This window comes from Onthophagus taurus, chromosome 2, assembly GCF_036711975.1.
Source record: "Onthophagus taurus isolate NC chromosome 2, IU_Otau_3.0, whole genome shotgun sequence".
Classification (NCBI taxonomy): Eukaryota; Metazoa; Arthropoda; class Insecta; order Coleoptera; family Scarabaeidae; genus Onthophagus; species Onthophagus taurus.
In genome coordinates, this window is record NC_091967.1 from 23,482,605 (window position 1) to 23,495,421 (window position 12,817).

The 12,817-nt window shown below is 31.7% G+C and overlaps 1 protein-coding gene across 10 annotated transcripts in view; it reads right to left on the bottom strand.

Annotated features, from left to right (window-relative positions):
* Positions 1-12,817, bottom strand: part of LOC111415419 (PDZ domain-containing guanine nucleotide exchange factor) — a 126,570-nt gene that overhangs the window by 37,251 nt on the left and 76,502 nt on the right. For all 10 annotated transcript variants that reach the window (XM_023047113.2, XM_023047111.2, XM_071194519.1 and 7 more), the window contains one exon: positions 11,605-11,680. In XM_023047113.2, the coding sequence (XP_022902881.1) occupies positions 11,605-11,680 (76 nt within the window). The remainder of the gene's footprint in view (positions 1-11,604; positions 11,681-12,817) is intronic.

The following is a 12,817-nucleotide window of genomic DNA, read 5'->3' on the forward strand; positions in this document are numbered from 1 at the left end:
TGCATATCTTAATAAATTAAACTCATTCTAAAAAACAAGTTTCCTAACACTCTTTTTTCACTTAAAAAACTAAGCATGGACGAACAACAAACTTGAGTACCAAGAAAACATTAATGACTATAGTACCATAAAGTACAAATATTAGATTCCGAATTATGACCTGACTAGACTACAACATACCGGGGAAGATTAACAATTATACAAACACTGACTAGATTTTGCATTTACTTACATCAGCATTTGAATCCAGCCTAATCCATCATTGCACTAGGGTTCCGAAAAATATCGTTTTAACCAGAGATCTCACGAATAACAACAAACGGCAACAATATGAAACAATAACTAGACTTTTCTTATTACAGGCACCAAGAAACAGACCAACGCGCACCACTCTATTTGATTAGAAGCTTACGACTAGAAAATTTCACATAATGGCTAAACTATAACCCCTCTTTTTTTCTTTATTACAGGTTTTAGGGTAGGTCCTATCATTATCATCACATGCAGGTAAGACAACAAATATCCTGCCCGCGATCCCTCCTCCCTCGCAACCCAATCCATCTCCTCCACCCCTCTCAGTCCCAGACTGTCCAATAACTCCCTTCTGTACACCTCATACAATACACAACCTGTACCTAGGGCACCAGCATTCCCCTCTCCTCTCACTCCCACCTATCTATCTCCTCCAAACCCAAATCCATCAGCTTATCCTTTATGGACCTGTATCAAAACAAACCCATATGGAGCCTGGACATACTGACCCCATACTCTCCCCTTGTCAGATTCCATCCATCTTTCCATAACCTCCTAGTTAGGTCTTCATTCGCTTCTTTCCAACTTATTCCAACTACAACATGTTGCGGCAGTTTCAAATTGGAAACGTGAGGTCGTTAAACTCTACACCTTCTATATATTTCTTCCATATAGAATAATATTGTTACTATTTATATTTACATGCCTCTACATCTTTAACCTCTTTTATTTCAGTAATCTGAGCTGGCAGTATGTTTCTGTTTTTTTTTTTAATTTTTTTATTTTCTTGGCTTTTTGACATTCATTAGACAAATCAGAATAGTTCTGGTGATAAACAATTTTTTACGTTAAAGTTTGCCTTTTTTTTTCTGATGACAACAATTTCCATTTTTAATTATCGCAAAACATTTCTTTTCAGAAATAACCCATACAATTTCACACTGCCTGAATGTCTTTTTGTCGTCATCGTTCTTGATGTTTTTAATATTGTCTTGGAGATATTGTATGATGGATGTATTACACATCCATTAGGCACATATTTGGGAGTGTGTCGAGGTACAAAAAATGTGTGGTGATATGTGATATATAGTGGACCTACTACGTCTAAATACTGTTTGATATTCATCAATAATCCTTTCAGCTAGGGGATTAAAATGTTTGTGATAATATGTCAAAACTTTTTTGTATACGATGATTTTGTATATGATACATCTTTTTCGGTAGGCAAGAATCTTTTCTTCATGCCACTTTTTCTTCCTTAAGTATATAAGTGTTCTGTTAGGTGATGAGTGATGACTATCCAATTTATAGATTTATAAATGAATTTCATCAATGGCTGGCGCTTTGTTATATTTTTCAGTATTTATTTTATTGTAACGTTGGAAGTTCTGTATTTTCTTTCTTCGAATCTATAGTTCGTTTTTTTTTCTATAATACGTGTCAATGTAAATTTTTTAGGGTTTCTGTTGGTATTATCTAAGACCCTTATAAAATTTATGTTGTTTTCCTGAGTTTTAGTAACATTTTCAGTAACTAAATAGTTGAGGTTAAAATACTAATACATTTTTAGATAAATACGATTTTAACAAAGTAAAATTAATTAGAATTAAATAGAACAAAACACCTTTTCTAGGTAAATAAATGGCAAATAAACGCCCCACAACATTTTTTAAGCACCTTTTTTTTTGAATAACGAAAGCTAAAACGTCAGTGTGACATATTTATTTCAAAACATGATAAAACAAAACTCCCTGTTAATTTTGCCAACTTTACAACAATTTGGCAGGTATTATAGAAAAAAAATGAACTATACTTGCCTGACTTTATGGTCTAGTCTTTCGTGTCCCAATTCTCTTCCCAATCAGGTTTGGAAGTAATCTTGCCAAATACATTTTATTTCTTGAGAATTGCCCACTATTTGACCTTGTTCGTTTCTATATATTTATTACTATATACTTTCTTAATAAACTTAACAAACTTGTATTTGATTTATATCTTTCTCTAACATTTTTTGGGTGTAATGTCTTTCATTAATTTTGTATGTTGGCAGATGTTTGCTACTTTGATCTGTTAAGTAAGATTTTGTACACAGGAACCAATGTAGTTTGTTGGCAAGTTATTGTTAACTTCGTAAAATATACTGAAAATAGTTGTATAAATTAATTTCCAGTTATATGATGGGTTTACATATTTTTCAGAGTGTCTGGAGAATGTGGTACAACAGCGAGATATGTCAGCTTCTCACAGATGTCACTCTATCGGGGTCCATAAAAATAAAAAGGAATTCATCAGAATATAAAGGCTGAAGCGCACTGGACATATGGTGAGAATGGCGATTTCTAAAAAGGGCGCACAATGTATGAATGCAGGTAAGGACACCTGTGGGAGAACCACAGAAAAGCTGGGAAGATGCAGTGAGCAATGATGAACAGAATCTTCTGGGATAGCTTTCGAGGTTGGAAAAGAGCAGCGTAGGACAGGGGGAGTAGAAGTACAGGTTGAGGAAGACTCGACTTGGACTGTAGAGTTATAGAAGAAGTGAAATCATCTGATTGTTATCACCACATCAAGACAGATAAAGTGCAAACACGAAACGTTACCTTTAACCAAAAATATGGTAATTTTAGAATAATTGAATTCTGGTAACCAACGAAGTTGAAGTTAACTTGTGAGTACATCCTTGGTCGTTGGACAATTCAGAATAATACAATCATCATGGAAAAAGTTATAGCCATCATAAAATAACAATGAAGTAGAAGCTAAATGGAACTTAAAAGCCAAATTCTAAATTACAGAGCTTAAGAACGAAGCTAGTATTGAATCAGACGATGGTAATGTTGAAGACATTGCATCCAATCTGGAAATGAACTTTAAAAACAATCGGACTGCAGACTATGAAATTATTTCACCAACACAGAGGTGGAAATAAGGAGAAAATATACTTTATAAAATGTATTATTAGTAAATATAAAAATAATTTAACTTTTTTAACTTCGTAATAATAAACGATAACAATAATACAGTATTGAACATATTTTGTTCTTTCTCACAGCAAACTTTTTCCATGATATCCAGTAATTTGGCACAAGTCGTGAAATTTTATGGTACCGGATTATCGAGCTTGTACTGCGGTAATAAATAAAATTGTTTTTATGTATTGATATACTATTTTATCAATACGTAACCGGTTTATAACTTTAAATTGGAAAATGTGTGCCTGAATATATGTAGAAGTCACAGTAAGAGAAGTAAAAGTAACAAAAAAATAATAAAACGCAATGCAGATCTCCAATGTAGATATAAAATGATATGTGAGAAACTTTATAAGTGAAAACGACGGCAATGGAATAAACATTATTAAAAACAGGAATGTTTTGCTTCATTACTGCTTTATTTTTTGCAGCTCTATGCAATTTTCTGAAAGAATCATGTGAGTATGCCATTATAATAAAATAGAATATAGAGAAATGTGAAAAATTATATGAGATTATATCAAATCTTTCAAGGAATACATCACAAAAATATCATTTTTAATATGAAATAATATGAAAATATTAGATGAAATTTTTTTTGAAAAATTAGGTTATCCACAAGGCTTATTGTAAATGAGGCATACTTGCATTAGAAAACTTATGATTTTCCGTCCTCGATGCATGAATAATACTTTCTTTTCAGGAATTGAACCAAAACTAATACTACAATAAGTATTACATATCAACGATTTAATAAGCGACTTGTATGGTATAGCTAAGTAGAGTTAATATACAGAGTGTATCAGGTATTAAAAACAACAAAATTACAAAACTAGAATAACTTGTGAACCTTTAACTTTATCGTTAACTTTATGCGTAGAAAAAAATTGAGGGATTGTAGGTCTCCTGATTCTGGGTAAAAAATTCTTATACCAGATTGTTCCATTCTTTGTCCTTCTTAAGATATGATACGATAAAGTCAAAGGTTCACAAGTTATTCTAGTTTTGTAATTTTGTTGTTTTTAATACAATAAGCAAGTTTATTTATTAAAACATAAATTTTTGTATATTTTCACATTGATGAGTGATAAAACAGAAGTGATGAATTTATTCATATAAAGTAAACAACCTCTAAAAAAATATCTCAAAAATTACTTTTATGTGTCAAATTAAAGCTATATACATAAGCAAAGCCAACTTAGTATAATTCTTTATACAGCAGTACTTAAACTTTCACCCTTAACTTTATCGTATCATATCTTAAGAATGGCAAAGAATGGAATATTGTGTTATAAGAATTTTTTATTCACAAAAAGGGACCTATAACCCCTCAAATTTTTTCTACTGATACCTGATACACCCTGTATATATATCTAAATAATATTCTATGTACATATTTATAAACTTGAATAAAACCTTCGACAGTTTATTAAAAATTATCTCAAACCGTAATCAATTGTTGACTTATTAAAGGAACAAAGGTGAGAATGTTTCCTCTCACAACTTTTCTCACAAGTGCTACCTGATCCTCCCAGAAAGCTCATCAAAATATTCATAAAGCCAGTAATTAATTCAACGGCAATGCAACAACCACAACAATCCTCGCGTATAGTATACGAAAGTGGAAAACTATTCCTCTCTTTATAATCGGACCGGACGGTCTCTTCAACGTGATTTTTATGCAAATACTCACACATAATAATTATATGCTAAATCTATTGTTTACTTTTTCCCCGGAACACCGATCGTCTTCGACTTGTGATTCGTTTCAACAGTCACGAAATGGTTACATGTTGCTAAACGAGTTATTTCGTTGTAGTTCATTGTGTTTTAATAATTTTTACACAAAATAGATTTGTTAACAATTATTATCTGATGTTGTAATATAAAAAGAAGTTGGACGATATAAAACCGGTCTCGATTGTTTGTTAAAGCAACAACGAAGTTATGTGTATTTTAAATAGATAAAAGATTAAGATAGATACTTAAACGTGGATGTAATTATGGCTCTCAAATTTAAACAGTTCATAATCAAAATGTTTCAAGAATTTATTAGAGCGTCACCGACCGACCTGAATACTACATTTTGCCTTTCGTTTCACTTTCAACATGCAACCCGTATTTTCTGCGCAGTATAATTTAAACCGTTGTTGCTTATTTTAGAGTGTTTGTAATGAGATGTTGTGACCATAACGTTACGAAAATATTATAAATTGGGTATTGTACGAAAAATTTAACGGTAACTAAAAAAACAGGAAATGACGTATTTGGCAAACCTGACGTTTCTTTCTTTTTGATATCATCAGTGACGGATATAAGATTAGACTTGTGTAAACGTATGTCGGATATGTGATAAACGTAAACCGTTTTATACGTTACTAATAAGTGCTACGAGAAAATTTATGACGTCTATAAATGCGGTTGACATAAAGATTGGATTAATTAAAAAAATTAATATTAATCATAAAAATAATTACATTGCTATATCTTAATTAAGATTAGTTATTAACAATACTATTTGAATGTGGCTATATCAATTAATATCATCGGCTTCTACTATTCAATTACTTAATACTTAAACTTAATACAGTGATATTAATTAAGGAAATAAAATCGTTACATACGTTATCCTGATAAATTTGATCTATGACACTTATTACGCAATACAGGCAATTAATGCTATTAGAATAAGGCGTCGTCTATTACGTTGGCACACATACGTGGAAAGTCAAAGAGTAATTTATTTATTAACAATTTTTTAAGTCACCCGACTTAACCCAGCTTTTTAATGCATGCACTTGAAACCATGTCCAGAAAAAGGGATCTGAACATTCTTTGTTATGCTAATCGCTTTTGTAACATTTCAGAAATATGCAGGTAAAAAGATTTTTCGACATTCAGTTTAGTTTCATCTTTTGTAATGAAGATGTTGTTACATATAACATTTCTGAGTAATGCTTGTTTAGAGGAGTTTTTCTAGGAATCTTTTACTTTGTTAATAATTCTCTTAAATAAAACGTTACCGTAACAATTAGTTCTACATTGGCTTGGTGTTCATGCAGCATATAATTCGGCTTCGTTTTGTGCCGGATGAACGATTTTTACATCGAAACTGAGTAACAAAAAAGGATCTAAATATAATCTTGCATATGATAAATTTTTGAGTAATTTTACACATTAGTCAATATATTACGGATGTGTTTCAAAATTTGTTTAACCTGCAGATTAGCAATGGATTGTTTTTGTGATGCGATTATAAAGTTGTTCATGAATCAAACTTCTTCTGCGACAGAATAGAATTGTTAATTCAGCATATACAACAAATCTGCCTAGGATCATCATTTAATACAGTACCTTCCAGATTCTAGATATCGTTCCAGAAATTCTCAAAGGTACTCTATAGTACGCAATTTTCGCTGTAAGCTTTATGTAATTGTCTTCCTGTTGAAAAGTAAATTTTGCAATGCAATGTAAAATTTGTAAATAACATTCGCCCATAGTAATTCAATACTTAATTGTACGCATTGCACCCTTTATACGTATTTCATTTTAATAGACTTTAACTTTTAGCAGTGCGTCTTACATACGGATCATCAAGTTCAAAGGAAAGTGATATTTTCAAAGCTCTTAATGCAACCTCGTTTATCAAGACGTAGAATTGCACAATAGCTGCACTCACGTTCAGATTTTTTAAACTGGTCTAGATTGAGCTCAGATTTAAACAGACTGCCCACCAATAAACTTATTCAATAATACCTTATAACAATGTTATCTTTATGTTTCTTCTTTTCAAAAATCTTCCTCTACTAACTCCTCAAAAATCTAATAACTAATAAGGCTGTCTATGTCCAACAACTAAGAGCCATTTTTCTTTAAGTTGAGCTATTTCGTTTTATCAGCGAGTATAATCTGTTTTAGACTAAATAAGTTAACAATAATGATTAAACAGCCCCTACACTCCCAAAAGATCCCGATTTGCTACGAATTTTATTTGCACAATCAATGTTAAATACCATAAGGCAAGCAATACAAGATAAGCAACATTTCAAACCAATCAAATCATTATACAGCAGACATAGAAATTGGTAAAAGCAATACAAAATACATAATCGGTATCTTCGCAGCTGCTTCAACTGTCTCGGGATAGCAGAATACTTTAACATAACAAAAAACACCAACACTCTTGAGAATAAGCTTTGTTATTCTAGAATAACAAAGTACACCAAATTACTAAAGTACTCTTATTTTGGAGTATCTTAGAAAGTCATTCAGAATAAGAATGCAGAATAATAAAACTTTGCAGGCGTGCAGAGTACTACAAAACAGTAGAGTATTTTAAAGTAGAAAAATACTCCACTAAGCCAGAGATAAAAATTATTCCAAAACAAACATTAAAATATCAAAATTAACTTTTATATCATACTTAAAATAACCGAAAAAATCTTTCTTAATACTTGAAAGTTCTTTTCCTTATATTTCTTTAGCCTAATGAATAGGTCTGTCACATCTATGGCGATGCAATTAGCGATAAAAAATCAAAGTCTTCATCACCAAAATCCGTCTATCACTACCTTTGCAGAATGAATCTTGTTCCTCTGAACTCCAGCACAAGATCCGCATCATCACAAAGCAGTAATAAGATTTGCCGCTAGTTCTCGTTAAAAACGTCCTACTTTATGAATTGTGTTCATTTTGTAGAGCAAAAACATATGACGATATAATCTCATCATTCATCATAGCTAATACATTTTTTGTAGAGGCCATTCTATTGCATTTGCACTATTGGTTTGATACCTTATTTATACAATTCTGGTTATACTATCAACGCTTAATGTTTTAGTTTATGAAGTTATTATATAAACAATATGCAGAATGATTGGTCATAAATATTTTTTATCTGCAACTATGGGTACCTCATCGGTCTACATTGTTTCAACATCTACACTTAACCAGCAATTAACTTAACCACTTATATATTTCGATTTATTATAATTAAAGTCAAAATTATCATACATTTTGAGAAACATATTAAGAATAGAATACATAAACAGAATGAATTAATAAATGAATTTTAAATAAATTGTAAACTGAAAATAAACAAAAGCATGTAAAATGATCATTATTGTTACGAACACAAATAACTTCTTTTGAACCGTATTTAGGTTATCAGTAACTAGCGTTACCACCTCTGGCTGTTATTGTAGCTTGACATCGTCGTGGCATACTTTCAATTAGAGATCTGATGGTTTCTTGAGGGATATCTTCCCATACGCGAATAAAACTTTGTCGCAGCTCGTCAAAGCTGTTAGATGGGGGATGCTGACTTCTAATCCTCCGTCCCATTATGTCCCAAAGATGCTTGATTGGGTTCAGATCTGGACTACAGGCTGGCCAGTCGAGGTGGCCTCGCATTATCCTGCATACGAATGAATCCATCGCCAATGTAAGGTGCAAAAGGTATCACAAAAGGTTCCAAAATGTCTGTTATGTATCGTTCAGAATTCCGACGTCCACCATCAACGATAAAAAGTTCCGTGCGAGCTGTTAAAGATATTCCACCCCATACCATCACTGAACCGCCTCCGTATAATGTGGTTTCTCGAATGTTATATGTGGAGTATCTTTCATTTGGCCTTCTGTACACTCTTGGACAATGATCAGAACTTGCAAGGCAAAACCGTGACTCATCCGTAAATAACACCTGCTCCCAATGATGGATTTCCCAATCCACGCGTCTTCTTGCAAAAGCCAATCTGTTTCTTCGGTGGTTTGCAGATAATCTGGAACCAGTAGCTGTTGCCCGAGGTCGTAAATTTTGAGTACGAAGCTCGCTTAGTTGTATTTGGAGGCTTCGTGCAGTAGTGAACCGTTCCCTAAGTGCTCGAAACATCTAAAATCGATCCTCCACCGCATATGTAGCTCGTGCCCTGCCTTGGCCACGTCGTTTAGCATAATTGTTGGTCTCTACAAATCTTTGCAGAACCCTACCGACCGTTCTATGAGCCATGCCATACAACGGTCGAACCTTCTACCAAGTTCGCCTCATGAAAAACTGCTATGATTTCAAAATTAAATAAAGAAGACGGACAAATACTATACAAAAGCCGTAATAATGAACAAATTATTATAACTGATGTCAAAAGTCAGAGTAGTGCGTTAATTTTGCGGTTAAGTGTATATAATTTACACTGAAATCATAGGAGCATACCCATTTTACGTAGCCAAATATTATAACCACATCTCACGGTAGAGAGTAGCTTCCGAGCGACTTTTACGCTTTATTACACTTAATTCCTAAAAATAGAAATAGAAATGTAAACAACTTTTAAACGATAAGAAGATTTACACCATCATTTCTTCTATCCCAATTTTGTTCGAGATTGGATTGATTATCAAACCCAACAAAGCTCTTAATAGTTTTATTTTCCTTATTTTGAGCTTTCAATTCCAGGAAAATCTTCAATTTCATAGTGTCAAACAATGCATAATATATGATTGTATAATACAGAGTATTGTTTAATGTTGGCTCCGTATTTGCTTACATTGAATTCTGTCATTATGACAACTATAGAACAAGAATTGGACTTGAATTTACTGCAGCGCTGGAATAACAAATCATCCCTCATACCTACTCGTTCCATAAATCCAAACTGTGACATATAAACTGTCTGATATTATTTCTTCACATCGTTTGTATGTTCTCCGATGGATGATTTTAAGAAATAGCTTTAACATGTAACTCATGAGGCTGATCGTTCTGTAGACACTACATAACTTAGCTCTCTGTTTCTTTGGCAGTAATATATACTCTGAGATAAGCTATTCATTTGGTATGTTTCCAGTATTGTAGATGTTATTAATTATGTCAGTCAAGCATTTAATGAATATATCGTTAAGGAGCTTAAAGAATTCTGAATTCATTTGGTCTACTTCCGGAGCTTTTCTTTCTCTTAGAGTGTAGATGACGACTTTAACTTCATCTGTCATGATGCCCTGAATGAAACTCCTCTTACGTCAAAAAAACTTGTTGTAGGTACCTTTTTTAAGTCTCCTTTATTCACAATCAGTTCTCTCGCATAATTTATAAAATTTCCCACAGTTCTCTTCCTGAACCTTCCCATAAATTTCTTCATCTTCTGAAATGTTGCATATACCTTTATAATCACGGTAGACGTCCAGATATAAAATTATAATCATATTGCGCAACCAGAAATGGTAGCTTATGTTGTTAGCCTCTTAATGCTATGTAAAAATTATAAGATAGTTAATTTTAAAATCAACGTTAAAAAAATTTAAGAAGAAACATTTTGAAGAAATAAAACTAATTGTAATTTATAACAATTTATACAATATATAATAGAACTAAATATAGAATATAGAACTAATTCTTATTTTGTTGAATATTTGAAGTTTCTATGAGGACTCGTTTCATTGATAGTGAATTTAAGAATTAATTCTTAAACTTAACCTATATTAATCTGCTTTTTGAATCATTAACTTAAAAGATTGTTTTTGAAAGTGTTTGAATTTAATGAATGCATGTTTTGCTGCTATGTTGTAAATTGGAAGTTTGTGTAAGAATTCGTTTCAATGATATAATTTCTTTACTCGACCTATTCTAAAACTGTCAGTTTTTGTATCATTACTATCAAAGCTTTCTAAGTGTTAGGATTTAAGAGAAGACTTTATGAGGGTAGAAAGCAACAAGTTTCTGCCCTACTTGCCCAACATGGCTACAAATAAGAGACCATTCGTTGACTTGCTACAATCTCTGAATATAAGAAAGTTTCATAGCTGCATCAGCAAAAATGGTTTTAGCAAACGACATATGGATAGTAAATTGAAATCAACTATTTTGGTTCCAAATATCCCAAAACACTCAATCTTAATACAGTGAATAACACAATACCACTCTTAAAGCAACCTTATTATCTGCTTACTTTTCACTTTCTGCTTTCCTCACACGTCAAATTAAAGTAAGCTAATACAATTTTCTAGTCATTATGTGATGGACAAATTTAGCTATTAAATAAAGAGTCCATTTAAAACCGTTGTAACCGTAACAAGAATTCCTTGCTTGTGTTAAATAAAAGAATAAAAACATTAAAAATCATCTCTATTGTTATTGAAAAGAATTGATCGGCTATTATTAAAAACAATAATATTAGATCTCATGTTAGATCAATGAGGCGAAAACTTTCTCTCATCATTATAATTTTCTATCAACCGGAATTTACTTTCTCTCATCTTATAAAATATAGGTTACTTTAGTAAACAGACGGCTGACATGAATTCATATTATTTTTCTGCTCAAACTTCTTAACGGTTTCGAAATGAAACTTTAGAGTTTCAATGAATAAAGTAACCAAGTTGTACTTACAACGATCATCTCCGATGGCTCTAACACGAAACATTCGTTCTGTCTTCTTGCACTGCCCCCGGTTCGCTTTCCAAAACTGTAACAAACAAAAACACTCACTTAATATCAAAAGATTATTGCAACCTAACACATCATTAAAATTTCTTCCATTGTTAGAAATAACGTTAGTTTATTTTATCCGCATTATTACAATGCGAAAAATCAGTTCATCGTAAAACCGTGTTCGGTTAATCGAATTAACGGTAACTAGTTAGAAAAGCACTTTCCGTTCCATAATAATCTTTCTACAAAACGTGAGATTATGCACGTTTTGTACGACATTTACTCCTTGGGTCCCATTGGCCACCCTGTACTAGCAATTATCGTTTTTTTTAAGGATTTATCGATTTTATATTGTTGATGGAAAGGGGAAACGTGATACAAATGCGATTTAATTATACCCGGGCATATCAAACGTGAAAATAAATAATGAAAGGATGACCTTGTCGTTCGATACAGTTATAGTTGGTAGGATTAACTGTTATTATGCAATTCTTTGTGAGTGACCTTGAAGGTGTGAATCACACCTGTTAAAATATTTGTTCTTGTTTATAATAATAAATAAATTTAATGGTGTCTGTATATATATGTACAGATGTAAGTTGGAGAGAATTGTAGAAAAATAATAAAATCAAATAAGATATATAATATTTTATTTGATTTTATTATTAATATATTAACACAATATATATAGATGTAGGTATGTGTATTCATCCCACAAAAAAAGTTGTAAGTTTAAAGAAGTTAAAACGTTAATATAGGCAACTTGTTATACACTTTTGTATATTTAGTTGCCTATATCATTCTGTTATATAGGTGTTTCTAAATTGATGTGAAAGATTTCAAAGAGTGATTTTTTAGTAAAAATTAAGGGGTATAATTCATATAACTTTTTGTTGAAAACCCTCTCCCCACCGAGTTATAGCACTTTAAAATAATATGACACTTTTTGACGATTTTTATAACCAAAAAATGTTATAAAAAATCAACCCCTAAAATACTTTGCATCAGAACTTTTTAATGCGTAACTTATTTGTCTCCTAAAATTGTTAGTTTGATGACAAAAAAATAAAATAATACATAGGCTCAAGTGAATTAATTCAGAGATTGGTTATTATTATTCAAAGAAATGAAGTTATGTCAAATTGATCTTAGCATTATTTTATTTTTTGTG